General features: G+C 43.1%; 1 protein-coding gene across 2 annotated transcripts in view; it reads right to left on the reverse strand.

The window, feature by feature from the left end:
* The window catches only part of Rbm20 (RNA binding motif protein 20), a 181210-nt gene extending 169218 nt beyond the window's left edge, over positions 1 to 11992 (reverse strand). Inside the window, exon 1 of one of the 2 annotated variants that reach the window (XM_020171549.2) lies at positions 11522 to 11992. In XM_020171549.2, coding sequence (XP_020027138.1) covers positions 11522 to 11691 — 170 coding nt within the window. In that variant the 5' untranslated portion in view covers positions 11692 to 11992. The other variant, XM_074078332.1, reaches the window with a different exon arrangement.
* Between the last annotated feature and the right edge of the window lie 3313 nt (positions 11993 to 15305).

Here is a 15305-nt window from a genome sequence, read left to right on the forward strand (position 1 = left end):
GGGATGACAGGCGTGCACCACCACACTCAGTTTTTTATTGGTTGAGATGGAGTCTTGCCAACTTTTTTGCCTGATCTGGCCTTGAACCATGACCCTCCAGATCTCCACCTCCCAAGTACCTAGATTACAGGTGTGAGTCACCAGGCCCAGCCATAAAGAAACTTTTGAGGGTAGAAAAAAAATTTACTATTATCTCAATTGTTTGAGGATTTGATGGATATCAATGGAAAATTAGAAAAAGACAGAAAAAAAGTTTCATAAATCATCGTTACATTTCTGAATCACAGAATTATTGAACTGCTATTGAAATTCACTGCACAATTCACCATTTCAAGACTCTTTCCTGGAAACCCTTCTGCAAGGTCAAAAGCAAAGAACCCTTTCCTGATTTACCGATTCTGTTCAGTCTGGTCTTTATTTACAGTGGTTTCTTACAGCAAAAGAACACCTGTAACGGTGTCTGTAGAGACAGTTCCAGAAGCCTGGCTGGCAGAGGCTCCATGTGGCCAGGTTTCAAGCCAGGAATTCCTTTTCTATTAATAGGTGCCCGAGACACTTGAATCATTGCTGAATCCTGGTTTTCTGAATTGGTTCAAAATTGGTCTGGTAGAAGCTGGCAGATGCCTGCTTTGCAAATCAAACTATCATATCTGTTATTATTTTAGCACATGCTGAGAGGATTACAAGTGTTTATATATTCTCTGTGAGCATCAGGTTAACGTCTTCCTACCATGCATAACAAGCAGAGGAAGACAGGAGCCCAATCCAGAGCAGGATTTGCTCATGGAATTTAAATTAGGATATGAATTTTACATTAACCCAAAAGGCACACTTAAAGCTACAAAAAGAAAAAAGAAACAGAAAAAAATAATGCTCTTATCTGCATTGCTTAGCTTGTCTCAAATTAAATTTGACCTACTTTCAAATTTATTTCTGTCATTTTTCTCTATATTTTCTCTATAGAAAGCCTACAAATTTTAAGACTAGATACTTACATGGAGATGACAGAATCACTTGAATTTACATTCTCCATTCCCAGCCCTGCCCTGCCAGTTATTTCATAAATACTGTTTCCTTAGTTTTCCTGAGTATGTAAGGTTGTGACTTGGTTTTTTCATCTGTAAAATGGGAGACCACAAGCATTGACTTCACAAGATTCTTGTTGGATCAAATCATTTAATGGGTTAAAAACACACAGAGTGCTAAAAACAGGTGCTGGCACACAGGAAGCACTCAGCAAAGGTCGGTTTTCCACTTCACTGCTGTTCCCCTTTATAGAGAGAACACTGAGGGCTGGAGGTAGTGGCCACAAAGCTCAGTCTCAAACATAGAGCATGCCTGCTCCTGCTTCTTTTCATTACTCCACACTGCCTTCCCCACCTCTAAAGATTTTGAGTATGAAAATTAAGAGTACCAAATGAAACAGGCAAAAATAGTTGTGTAACTTAAAACCTGAAAAGCTTGAACAAAGTGGCAGTCACCAACCCCTCCCAGACTCACCAGTTTAGGCTGCAGACCAGTCATTGGTGGTTTTTAAAGTCTGCTTCATAAGAGTGATTTTTGGAAAGGGAGGCAAAGGCTTCTGCAAAGAGCCAACACAGCCTCAAGAGGCCTAAAAATCCCATGGCCTGGTCTCACTTTAGTATTCACTGACTGCCCTTAGCATTAAAAGGGATTTATGGTCACCCCGCAAGGATCAGTGGGAAGGAACTGACTACCAGTCAAGTCTTAGCACGGGACTAGTAGATCCAGAGGCTCCCAGTAATATCTCCAGGCTGGTCGTGTGAAAACATACCCTCAAGGCTGCTTGACTGAAACTCGGTGTCCAAACCCACCCATCCAGTGCCTGTACTCTTCTCGTGCCATTCTTTCACTGAAGTGTATTTTTTTTACTTTGATCAAATTAAAAGATAAAACCATGAGATGAAACTTTTTTGGAAAACAGGATATTCAGAGAGCCTCACAGACCACTAATTGACCACAAAGAGAAAAATGTCCCTTTGTCATGAAGCGACGTGGCGGTCACCATGGTAAACAAGTGATCAAACTTGGTCGGACACCATCATCCATGGCATGTCTTTGCCAAAATGCTCAGCCTGAGCTTGGTCAAGAAGACACGACAGGCGTCCAGGTCATGGTTCATTCTACAAGACAACTATCACCGACTCTTGGATCACGAACGGAAAGAGGTCACTTACTCGACTGAAAGACATCATAAACAAATATGCTTGTGAACTCAACCAAGAGGCTTGAAAAACCAGGAAAATGAGGCAGTTTGATGACAAAAGCAAAAATTATTTAAATAGGACTAATTTCCTTAGCCTTATACAACAATGGTTACACAGGTTATTTTCAAATAGTTCAAAGACAAAGAGATGAGAGAACACAGAAGCAAGCAAGAACACAAATGTAGTCCCCCAAAAGAAAAATAAAGTCAAAATCATATCTCGGTTGAAACAAATTTGAAGCAGAAATAATAAGAGGCGCTTCAGACTTGGAGTGAGAAGTAAAGTGTGTCTGTTCCCTTTCGATAAAAACATTAGCTATGCTTTTATACCTCAAAAGGTTCAGCTTTCTGCCCTGCTTGAAGGGTGTCAGGAAGAGATTTTTTGGTAGGAAAGTAAGTTCCATTTTTTGCCTACCAAGGACCTGGAATAAAGTAACGTTGAACCAAGAGGAGCAAAGGATGCCAGGTTTCTGTCTGACAGGAAAGCAGAGCTCAGGGTGCCCTGGGGAGACCCCACTGCCTGCCAATCCATGAAGTGGAGGAGACATCACCCCCAAGGGTTCTTTTCTCCATCATGTATGGATGTGAGCAGAGCAGTCCGTGGGTAAATGATAAATTTATAAATGGCTTTCATCTCTCTCTCCATTCCCAGATAGACAGAACGGTCCTCTAGCAGAAAACACGACAGATGAAAAATTGGGGCCTGACCGCTCCCTCACTGTGTGACCTTATCCAATTCTCTGTCATTCATTACCTGCCCTAGAAAACCAGGAGGGCAGCTAACACAGGTCACAGGTCCCTCCAGGGCACTAAAGGGCAGCACAGTGAAAGACGGGGAAATGACACTGTGAAATGCCTGCTCCTTTATTAAAAAATGGAAATAGTTTTACTCTATTCTCTGATTGCCACAAATGTATACTCACTAAAAAAACAGAAAGGAATGAAAGATAAAAAGACAAACCACTGCAATTGCACCACCCAGAGTTTTATGTGTCCTTAGATGTCTTTCCAGGGCGTGGGAACCAACGCACATACTCAGACACAATTTTTTTTCATTTTTTATTTTTTTGGTGGGACTGGGGTTTGAACTCAGGGCTTCCCACTTGCAAAGCAGGCTTTCCATCACTTGAGTAACACCTAGAGGCCATTTTGGTCTGGTTATTTTGGAGAAGGGATATCTTGAACTCTTTGCCTAGGCTGACCTAGAACCCCAATCCTCCCAATCTCATAGTCTCCCAAGTTAGGATTACAGACATGAGCCACCGGCAACTGGCTCATGCCTTCTTTTCCTTTTTCCTTCGGACAGTACTGGGGCCTCATGCTTGCTAGGCAGGTGTTCTACTACTTGAGCCACTCTGCCAGACCTTTTATGTTGTGTTGGGTATTTCCAAGATAGGGTCTTGTGAATTATTTGCCCAGACTGGCCTCAAACAGCGATCCTCCTGATCTCTGCCTCCCAAGTAGCTAGGATTAGGATTACAGGTGTGAGTCACCGGCACCTGGCTTCATGCACTTTTTTTTTTTTTAACAGCAAACAAGAAGTCCTTTTACTATTTTTTTTTTAGTTAACGTTATTATGTGATCCTCATTTCACGTAAAGAAATTTATGAAAACAGCTGAGTGAAAATGGCTGAAATTTATGAAAATGGCTGAATGCTACATGATATTATGCAGACACGATTTATTTTCCCAAATATTAGGTGGTTTCTAATTTTTTCTCTGCAGACAGTTTTGCAATAAATATCCTTTCATTCATCCTCATTTATGTACATTAAAGTGCATATAAATCAAGATTCAATCACCAACTCTATTCCCTTTTTATGCAAAGTTTAAAAACTATCTTCTCAGATATCAAATAGCTTCCCCACATCCCCACTAATTCAGGCAGTTCTGGCCAAGGTGTCCATGTCCTTCAGAGTCTCTGGAAATATTCCTTTGATCCTTGGATGCAGTGAGGCCACAAGGAAACCTGAGGCCCAACATTGGGACAACCACGATTCCTGCAAGTTGAAAAGAATTTTGGGGACTCAGCTCCAGATGGGATCCACAGCCCACACGGTCCATTGTCTGCCCCGCATGGTTTATGGGGTCAGGGTTCTGCCGTGCTCTATCAGACATTTTCAGGTCTACATTCAACAATTTCTGCCAAACTCAATAAGGTCACTAAACACATTCCTTCCTGCCTGCCTATAATACATCTAATTTAGACACATGAAAATTATTGGATTAATCTACCAAATGGAACATTTTTGGGGGCAAACTCAAGAATTTAACATCCTAAAACCATTATCTCCAAATTTTAGAGATTAGCAAAGCATTTTAAACTTTCTCTTTTTCACTGACATTAGCATTTATGCGCCTGACTTTAAATCATGTCTCTGAGCCAAATATTTTTTGCAAAAGCTGGAGAAAGGCTTTCTTTCTCTTTTGTGGGGGCTATTTTCACAAGTTATCAATCTCACAAATATTTGCCTCATCCTACAGCTGAGATTTAACCGATGTGGTCACAGTGTTCATCCGATGGGAGGCATTCTACACTGACAGTCACCCAGCAAAATCCCTGGAGACTCTCCTCATTTCCTTCCTCCTCAGAAGGATCCCCAGCAATGGTTTCCAATCCTTGGAGAGCCTGGCTTAGGAAGATTAATTGCCTTGTCTGGGTCACCCCCTCCCAGTCCAGGAATTTTTTCCTCTCTGAAACCCTATAATTAACTTAGAGCAAAGCTACTCATTTTACTCTTAATGTCATCAGACAGACCCTAAAGCTTTCTGCTTAATAATGAACTCAAAATAAGAGACTTACTGAAATGACTGCATGTGTTTTATATATATGTACATATATATATGTATATATATGCCAATGACAGTGAAAAGGAGGAAGTTTTTAAATGTTTTATATATATATATATAAACATATATATTCATATGTATATGTATATTACCTTCTCTACTCCTGACACTGTAGGTCAGGTTTAAGGGTAGGTCTAACAAAACTCAAAACTATATCTGAGCCAGGCACCAGTGGCTCATGCCTATAATCTTAGCTACTCAGGAGGAAGAAAGCAGGAGGACTGCCATTAGAAGCCAGCCTGGGCAAATCGTTTGCAGACCCTATCTCAAAAATACCCAACAAAAAGTGGCTGGCAGGTAGAAAGGCTCAAGTGTAGACCGCCTGCCTAGCAAGGGTGAGGCCCTGAGTTCAAACCCCAAAACTGTATGTGAGAGTGTGTGTGTGTGTGTGTGTGTGTGTGTGTGTGTGTGTATGAGAGTGAGAAAGAGTCCACAAATAAGCTACAAAACTGAGAAGTACTGAAGATGCTAGATAGACAGCCTTGAGTAGAGCGTTCCAGGTTTAGGTCACAGCAGAAAGTGGCGACCGAGAGCTGATGGTTGTTAGTGTGATGGAGTGAAGCCAGGTGCAAAGAAAAGACAGAAGCAAATGGTCCTGGTGTATCCTTAAAGCAAAACCACATTAAAGAAGGGAAAACTATCCTCATGGGGTGATAACCAACCCTCCAAACACATGCATGTACCCAGACTTTTGTTTCTTAACACGTGGGAAGATTTATCTTGCAAGCTGAGCTACAGGTTATCAACATGTCCTGGTGCAAGTGGCCGTGCTGCTTTTTTTCCTGTGAGGTACATTAGCTTCAATACAGGCCGTCTCCCCTACAGATCTGCTGTCAGCAAGTTGGAAAAGTTGCCTTGTAAACCATCAGGGAACTTATCTTATAAAACCCAGCAGAAGCTGGAGGAAAGAGGAAGGTCAGTCAACTTTACTGGAGCTTCCCCATGGCAAAGACTTTTTCGTGTTAAATGGATATTTGCAAAATATCCGAAACATACCAAAAAGTTTGGTGGACAAGGTTTTTCCCTTCCACCACTTCCTCACACAGCTGGCAGTGATGACTTGTCCCCAAACTGTCTGTGTGGAAGACTGAAACCTCATTAGCTCCTCAGTTGGGTGAAATTTAAACAGTGACCACCCTCTGAGCTTCTCAACTATCAGCTCACTGGTGGTACTGGAAACCAAACTCACATCCCTGATTCAAAAATATGCCTTCTAGTTAGAATCGGGGTGCTCCTGCCTGCTCACCAGGGCAAACAGTAACACGAGGCATACAGAATAACACGTACACTACCAAGATCAGCCAGGTTCATTAATCAGAGAAGGAAATGCTGTGTGCTCTTTCCTACAAACCACTAACTACCATCTCTGCTCTAATCCTGGAAAACAGATCACTTTACTTTCTGCAAAACTTTTCAACACTGTTCTAAACACATCTACTAGTCCCTTAAACCCGCTGTGGATCCACAGCGACTTTCCCTGATAAAAGACACAAAATAACGTCAATTACATCATCCCAAACCAGTTCATTCTATGGCAGGAAATAAAAATCTGAATAAGAGGCATTTTGTGGTATGGGAGACTCCTTCAAGCTTTTGTCTGGCAGGGAACAAGGTTTGATGAAGCAGGGAAAAGGAGATCTGGCCTCCCAATTCCTCTTTGGACTTTCAACCCCTCCGTCCCACGCTTCTTCCATTCTTAATTACCACGTTTGGTTCAGTCCATTTTAATTTCTATCTCTTGGTTATACCCTAGCTCCCAACATTTTGTACATTTTTGTTTACCAAAGCTGTGAACTGAACTATATCAGATTATTTACTACAGGATTGATTGTGTGGGCAGGGAAGAAAGACAGTTTAAACTGGAATCAAGAATGTGCAGTCACAAGAAAAATGTATCAGGGGAGCAAGAGACACTGAAAAATACGGAATCATTTCACCGAGAGTTCAATCCTATTAGGGTTTTCCTCCCTGGTGACTATTAGGACAGGCAAAGAGATCTTAACAGACCCAAGTTCACATTCCAATAGGCAGCTTTAGGCTTTTTAAATTATTAATTTGGTAAACTGCTAAGTAGGTAGCAAAAAAAGAAGTGGATAGAAGATTAAAAAGGGTGATCAAATTTTTCTTCTTTTTTCCCCTCTATGCACTGGCATCAGAACAGCTCTGTGGAGAGTCATTTACTGTGACTAATGGAAACACTGTACTTCATTTCATAATACTGATCTCTTGGACAATTTGAGAAAAACTCCTAACTGGATGGCTATACACACTATCTAAAAATACCACTGCAGCGAGCTCTCCAGCAGATATCCTTCTGAAAGAAATGTCTTTGAAGAGACTTTCTAGAGAAGTCTCTAGAACACTGAGAAAAAAGCCCGCCCTTTCTCCTCCTCTGTTTGGGTAACCACTCAATCCTCTCATATGTTTTCCCCATGTACAGTTTAAGATGGTATTTAAAACTTCCAAAACTCCTTCTACAAGTGTATTCCTGTTTCCCTTAAAAAATGGGTTCAAACTGATGTTAGAAACTAGCACAGATGTTAGCAATTCAAAAAAAGACCAAATATGACTGTGAGGTAATGTCCCTTTTTAGCAAATTCTTCTTTTCTTCTGATTCTGGATATAAATGTCCAAAGTCAGTGGACCTCACCTAGAACCTGCCTGCATATCGCTCCTAACAGTGACCTGGAGGTGCCTGCAAATGCAGAAAGTCTGGAAGATTATCTGCAATCAGATAATTCCATTCTGAACCAGGGGACTATTTAGCTCTACAGAGAGCCGGCAGGCTGATGCTATGCAGAAGACAAGAAACTAGAAGTCGAAGCTGGGTTTATGTCTTCATAAACCAAAGTTTACACGCTGGTGACACTGGCTATAAAATGCTAAGCCAAAACGGTTTCTATTTTTGTAATTTTTTAATTTGTTTATAAAAATGATCTGGAAAAGATAAATCATCTATACTCAAATTAAATATGCAGCCGATGTCATGCATTCATCAGGAACATCTTGTTGCAAATCAAATAACTCAGGAGAATTATCTATGTGATTTGCTTCATAAAAGATGTATATGTTCGTTTCGTTAATTTTCACTGTATGATTAGCGGTATAGTTTGAATATCAACATTTCACACAGAATTGAGCGGCTTCATTTCATTCTGACAAGAATTTTAGAACTTGCAATCTAAAAATTTAAATGTCTGGTGTTCATCAAAGTTAATACATAACTTCTTATAAAGCAAGGGTTATGTTTGATTTTAAAGCACACAATAGAAACATATTTTTTGGAAAATAGCATGAATATTTGAGGAGATAAAGCCTTATAAAAACATTCATCAACAAACACCAATATTTTCTTTCTTCTGCTAGCCTGGAAAATATATACATACCTTTTTTTAAATCCTCAAATTACTGATTTCTTAAACTCATCCCAAATCTTCTCTTAAAATGTTGCTTATATTTCTTGTTGCCCAAACAACTTTAAAAAAATGTTTTATATTATTCAGTAATAGTTCCACATTGACCAACTAACAGAAGGCAAACTGAAAACAAAAATCTTATAAGGTATTAGTCATATGACTATAATCTGACAGTCTTTACAGAAAAATTGTATTTTATTTAAAGTTGATTTCTATGGAGTGTTTTTGTTCTACTCAGGTATATTTAGTTTTCTTATCATTTCGCTTTTAAATTCCAGTTAAGGATTATCCCTGCTAATATGGTCAGGGGTCACAGGTCAGGGGTCAGGGCAGACAGAAGCAGAAAGGTTATGGATAATCTTTTCTTTAAATACACTCTTTCTAAGTACTGAGGGGACTACACCCAAATTCTTCTCGTGACTCACAATCACACCTCATGTGTTCAGCTACTTCAATGTACTATATGGCAATTGTCTTAAAACCAGATATAAAAGTCCATGAACAAGAATCAGTTTTCATTACGATCATTACTGTGTTTTTACAAAAGTCATTGACTTCACCCAAAATGAAAGCTATTGCTAATTTTAAAAATGTCATAAACATAGACCTTAAGAAGTGAAAAGATTCTTGCAATCCTTAAAGGCTACACAACGTGAAGATTGATGGCCCCATCATCTTGAAAGAGATCAAAACTTCTCTTCTTACAAATTGCGTAACGACCTTACTGAAATAACTAGAAAGACTAGAGGTTCCCTAATAATATTTAATGTGTGGTTCACTGGAAGAGAATTTCACTCACAGCTTTAGGTCCTGAAAGCCCCCAAATCCAAAGATGGACAATTCAGTGTGTGGAGAGGCTCCCCACTACACTGTCTCAAAGATGGTTGATGCAAACAGAACTTCATAACTACACAAAAATGGTTGCTCAGATTAAATTATGTAAACGTAGTTTCAAAATAACCCGCTCAAGTTTCATCGCATTAAAGATGGACCTGCAAAGCACTGGCCGTGTCGCGCCTGGTTCCAGCGGAATTTCAGTGGCTACTGAGGGGAGCTCAAACCCCAAGTCATCCTTGTAAAGAAAGACTCTGCAACATAAGTTTGAGCATCAAATCCCACGGACGCACTCAACCGCCTTGGACCTGCTCCCTGGACACTGCTTCACCAATGCAAAACAAGGCAGAGCCATTAGGTGAGGGCTGAGGTCCCCATCTTGCAGTGCAAGCAGAAGGGGCCATCTTTGAAAAGGTCTTATTTTTTTTAAAATAAGATATTCCAGGGTGGAGTTTTCAAAATGGGGAATAAAATTTATAGAGTATATTATTAATTATATGAAGTAATTAAAATATATTTGAATTGATCCTATCCCACAAAACAGGTTCATTTTCTATCTGAGAATATTTCATAGTGAAACGTCCATCTACAATGATTTTTTTTGTGACTATAAAGTTCCTAGTTTTCTTCTGCTTGAAACTAAATAATAGAAAAATTCATAATACCAAAAGTAATTTTAGAGAAATGCATATAATACCAAAGTAATTTTGATAAGCCTAGCACACGGTCAAATTTCAAGACACCGGACAGTAGCTTTGAGATATTTCCAAATTAATAATTGGTCAAATTGGATTTTTTATTAAATAAACTTTAGACTTATATAGTTTCTCTCCATTTGTTTATATCTATGGTAAGAACTAACAAAGAATTTTAAGCAATTTGTTAGATGAACTGTCAATTATATTCAATATTAGCTGAAATAATTTGCAAAAACAGGAAACGAGTAAGGATATGAAATATTTTCATATTTTAAATAGTTGGAAACTGTAAGTAGTTGAAAATCATATAAAATGTCAAAATTTTAAAGCAAAAAACTTTAAAAATAAATGAAGCTTTAGCATTCCGTCAGCCAAAAAGTAGGGAACCATTTTGTTCTGAAATATGAAACCAGCGTCATTGATATAAAACTTAAATTTTCACTCTATTACATAACTCGGTTTTCAAAACCATAAATATTTAACTGCTATTTGAGTCCACTTACTCTCCCTCATTGGTTACTCCTCTTGCTACATTTTAACAAGTTTACATAACTGCCAGCATCAGTACAGCAGAGCTGGAAAACTTGTGCCTTGTTCCGGATGACAGATTTGGCTGAACCTCTTTATTTTAGCTAGCTCCGGTTAATTTCGAGGGACAACTCATCATTCACTATCCTATACCTCTTAAACAGTTTTGAGGACTTCGTCACAAGGTGCCTAAACCTTTAGGAAATAAAGAGCCTTAAAAAAAAAAATTCTAGGCCTTAAACAAAATATTGAAGAAAACAAAACATCACCATTTTACTTTTATGTCCCCCCAAACAGACTGAAAGAGCTTCTTGGAACCTACTGACCACCCCAACCCACTCGTGCATTGGGCAAACAATGAAAATTCACGACCCAGGTCGCACGGTTCACAGTCACAAGATGGTAACATTAGTGGGAAAGTGTGGAGTGGCTGAGAACTCTTCACAGGAGCCTGCTTGAAAAGTGGCTACACTTGAGGGCAAGGCCAAAAGTGTTGTTTACGAGCTCTGGTCTCCCTTTTCACCCCAAAGTCACTGGCTGACTCAAAGGCACAGTGAAAGGTGTTTTCGTGGTCTATAGGATTATGTCACACACCCTCACGCGCACACACACTCACACTCCACTCTCCACACATTCCAGAGGCTCTGGGGACCAGAAAGATGAAAACTGGTCTCTGAGCCATTTTCCCCCCGATTTGAGCTAGTTTAATTTAAAATATCCAGTAACCTCCCTGAAGAGGAAAGAAAGGGAACAGATAGGGAATGACAAGATTATTTCCCTCAAATAACTTGGGTCCCTTCTCCCCAGCCACGCCAACAGCCAAAGTGACTCTGCCCAGAGAGAGGGCAAGAAAACTTCAAAACGCAAGGGGGCCCAGTGAAGTTTAGTTGGGACAGGAGATGAAGGCACAAAGGGGTGCCTGGGATGCGTCCCAAGCGACACCCCTAATCCCCGCTCCGTCGTCTTACTTTTGGATGATCTGGGGTAGGCCGGCTTGAGGTGGCGGCGGCTGCTGCATCCCTCGCGGGCCCTGGGGCGCCGGGGGCGCCTGGGCTCCGGGCACAACGCAGGCATCTCTGTCGGGTTGCTCGGGACCGCTGGGATCCGCGTCCTGACTCATGGCTGCCGCCAGCACCATGCGGGGCGAGACCCGCCCGAGCTCTCGGCGAGAGGGCACGCGGGAGGGGCGGGCCCGGGGCACCGGTGCTCACTGGACGGGGTCCCGGTGCCTAGTCCCCTTGTCCTTCTCGGTAGCGCGGGGAGGAGACGCGAGGGGCGGGGAGGAGGCAGTCCCGGCTGCGCCGCCTCCTCCGCCTCCTGCGGTTCGCGATGGTGGAGTCTGGCCCGCGGGGGCGGGGGGACAGGGGGCGTCTCCCGGCCGGAGGGGGCCGCTCGGCGACCCTGGACTGGGGTGGCCCAGCGGAGCTGTGCCCGCCGACTCCAGGCGCAGTAAGCTGAAGAGGAGCGCGGCGTGCGCCACCGGCCACAGTGCGCCCTCCGGTCCCGAGCCGGGCGCTCCGCAGCGCGGCACGCCGCGTGAGAAAGCGACACGCCCGCCAGCCAGTGGCCAGCGGCCGCCCTCCCGCTCCTCTCTGGAACCCCGAGGCCTCCCGACTGTCCCCTGGGACCGCGCGCGCGGCCTGACGCCGCTCCTGCCCAACGCGGCGGACTGGGCGCACCCGGGGCGTCCGCGCACATCGCCGGTGCGAAGTGCACAGGGCTTGGCATCTCCCAGCGGCTGGAGCCCGGCCAGCGCTACTTGCGTGTGAAGGACCCGACCCCGCAAGGGAAAAGCCCGATCCTCCCTCCCCAGGTCCGAGGGACTTGGAGCTTCAGGTCTCCGATGACCAGGCCCGAGGGTTCTCCAAATTGGCAGTTCCCGCTGCTTATTTCAGGGGTCCCTTCCAGAAGCAGCAGTGGGGCCGCCCTGCCAAGACCCTGCGAGTGCAAAGACAAAACCAAGCAAACGTTCAGATCTCGTTATTTATGGGCCAAGTCTCCGTGGAAACACAAAGGGCGCGAAGGGGAGAGATCGTGCTCCCCACCATCACCGCCTCTGAAGCTCTGTTATCTGCCCCGCAGCCCATGTGCGCCCGGCCACCGGCGCACCCGGGCTCCCAGCTGTAGCGCGGGCATCATGTGCCTTTGAAGGCCGAGGAGACCCCCCGCAGGTCCTGGCGAGCGGTGGGGGGAGGGGGGGATGTGGGGGAAGGGGGAGAGGAAGCACCTGGTCCAGCAGAAGAAGTCTAGTAGGAGCAGGGCAAAAGACCAGGGAAGTGGCTGCACGAGACTCCTTACCGGCTGTCGGGCTCACGGACGCTCTAAATCCTGACTCCGCAGCCAGGGAACTGAGCAAAGTTTGCTTTTGGTGCCTGGGAAGCCAGAGCGCACGCCAAGCTGCCCAACGGCCTAGAAGGGCTTTTGCTGGGGGATGCGGAGGAAGCATCTGGGGATGTGTTGCCTGAGACCTGGCAACTTTCTGAATTTCCTGGAAGATGGTTTCTTCCCTTTCCAGACTGAGTTTCTGTTAACCTTCCTACCAGCCTCGGGGACTATACCTGTGCCTCACTTGATTTCTATCGTTCCTCCTAGTGTCTCTGCTCTTGCTGGCTGGTAATGCTCTCTCTCCTTCCCTCACTCTCATTCTTTTTCCTTTCTCCTTCCTCTGGCGGATAAAATTATATTTCCAATCCCTTGTATTCATAGACATCAAATCATCACATTGCACAAAATTCACACACACACACACACACTGTAAGCCTTGAATTGAGGATATGTGTCTAGTAAGAGACTGTGCCAAAAGTCTTGTCCCATTCTCTGAATGGTCAGTTCATCTGTGCTCTTTAGTTTCTATCACTAAATCTTGACTCTGGTTTCTACGAAACCCATCTTTTATCCTCACCTCCACCCCCAGACTTCCTTGAGGGAAGGAAATTCTAAAACTAACATTGTAACTCTCCCAGAAATGGAAATGAAAGCTTTCCAAATGTTTACATTGAGCTCTCCCTCTGAGATCCTCCAAAACCTCTGTGGGGAGGGCTTTGTAGTCACAAAGACCTGCTACTGAGTCCAACTCTGCAGTTTACCATGGAGGACAGCCTGTGAGGAACGCTGACCAAATAGTATGTAAATAGTGAGAGATGAGACCCTAGCACCACAGAGTCACCTTAAGGATTCAGAACAGTGTATTTTTCATATGTGGTGCAGAAGGTCTTCAGGGTGGCAGTTATAGACATGATTGTTTATATTCCAATCATAAATCAATCAAAAGATTAAAACCTCCAGCAACCTCAATGTCTGGCAGTAACAATATTGCTATTATTAAGTCCTCCTAACATATAACATGCTTATTAGAAAAGGAGGGAGGGAGGGAGAGGGAGGGAGAGAGAGATTATATAAATGCACCTCTCTGCATCTCAAAAATGATACCAGCAATGTACTAGCATGTGTGCCAAAATAAGAAACAATGGTACATCTAGGTATCCATTAGGTTTTTCTTGCATCCTTTCTGTAAGTTTAAAATTTTCAAAACAAAATTGAACAAAAATGAGTGACTCACAAGACATTTTTCAGAAATCCCATTCCCACGATTATAGCTTAATATTTGCAATTTCTGTGAAATTTGAATCGGAGCAAATTCCATAGGAAAGGGCAACCCTGCCACACAGCCTTCAACTCACTCGCACCGTGTCTCAGATCTCCACGGAGTATCTTCCTCTCCAGGATGATACAGGAACAAGCAGTTCCCTGTTGCAAGTCAAACATTAGGTACATTAAACAGTTTCAGTGTGTGGGGGGAAATATTTTTTTTAATTTATCTTTTCTCACTTTTTTTCTAGGAGTAATAAAAGCAAATAAAGACACTAACTGGGGTGGCAGCCCCTGCTTTTGTGTGCCGTGCACCCTCCATAGCCCCCCAACGGTGTGCTTCACAACAGTGACTGAATCAAGAGAAAAGCTGAGTCACCCACTTCACAAGTGTGACTGCAAGGGGAGGGCTGGTGGCACCTTTTTGTTTCACTCTGCAGAAGCATCCTGGCCTTCCTTGACCTACCTGGTCAGGCAGCAAGGCCCTCGTTGCTTATTAATACATCGAACATTTAACAGGAGTCAGTTGCTCAGTGCTAGGTACTAAGTACTATGAACATAGTAACTCCATGAGATAAGTACCATTACTCAGTGAAGAAACTGAGTCTCAGAGAACTGGAAGAATATGTTCAAGGTCAGCTGGCTTTTAAGGGACAAAAGCAAGACCATAGGTGGGTTGATCTGTTCCAAAACTCTCCTGTCACTCCTCTGTACACTGTCTCAGAGGGGAGGCCAAGATGTCACCTGTCTGCTTTTGCACTGATGCTTCCTGCAACTTCCAGTGAATGTAAAATGCCATTTTACAGTGAATTTACAGCAGTGAATTTGCTGCATGGTAAGCCAGCAAATTAGTAATGGTAAGAAGAAAATGGAAGGAAATGAAGCAACCTGGCAGAAGAAGGCAGGAAGGAACAGGAAAGGAATCCAGTCTCTGTTATTTTAGGGACATTCTCAAACTTGCTGGGACTCTGGCTTCTTTTGTAACATTAATAAATGTTTCCTGGGTTCCAGGCTGTAGTCCTAAAAGTTTTCTCATGCCTTATTCACTTAATATCACCACTGTGCAGACAGAGACGCTTGAAGAACCTGGCCAAGGTCACTGGGATACTAAAGCAGAGCAGAAGTCCTGAGCCACTGTGCCCCTTGTCCTTTTCTCAAGGGGGA

Source organism: Castor canadensis, chromosome 7, assembly GCF_047511655.1.
Source record: "Castor canadensis chromosome 7, mCasCan1.hap1v2, whole genome shotgun sequence".
Classification (NCBI taxonomy): Eukaryota; Metazoa; Chordata; class Mammalia; order Rodentia; family Castoridae; genus Castor; species Castor canadensis.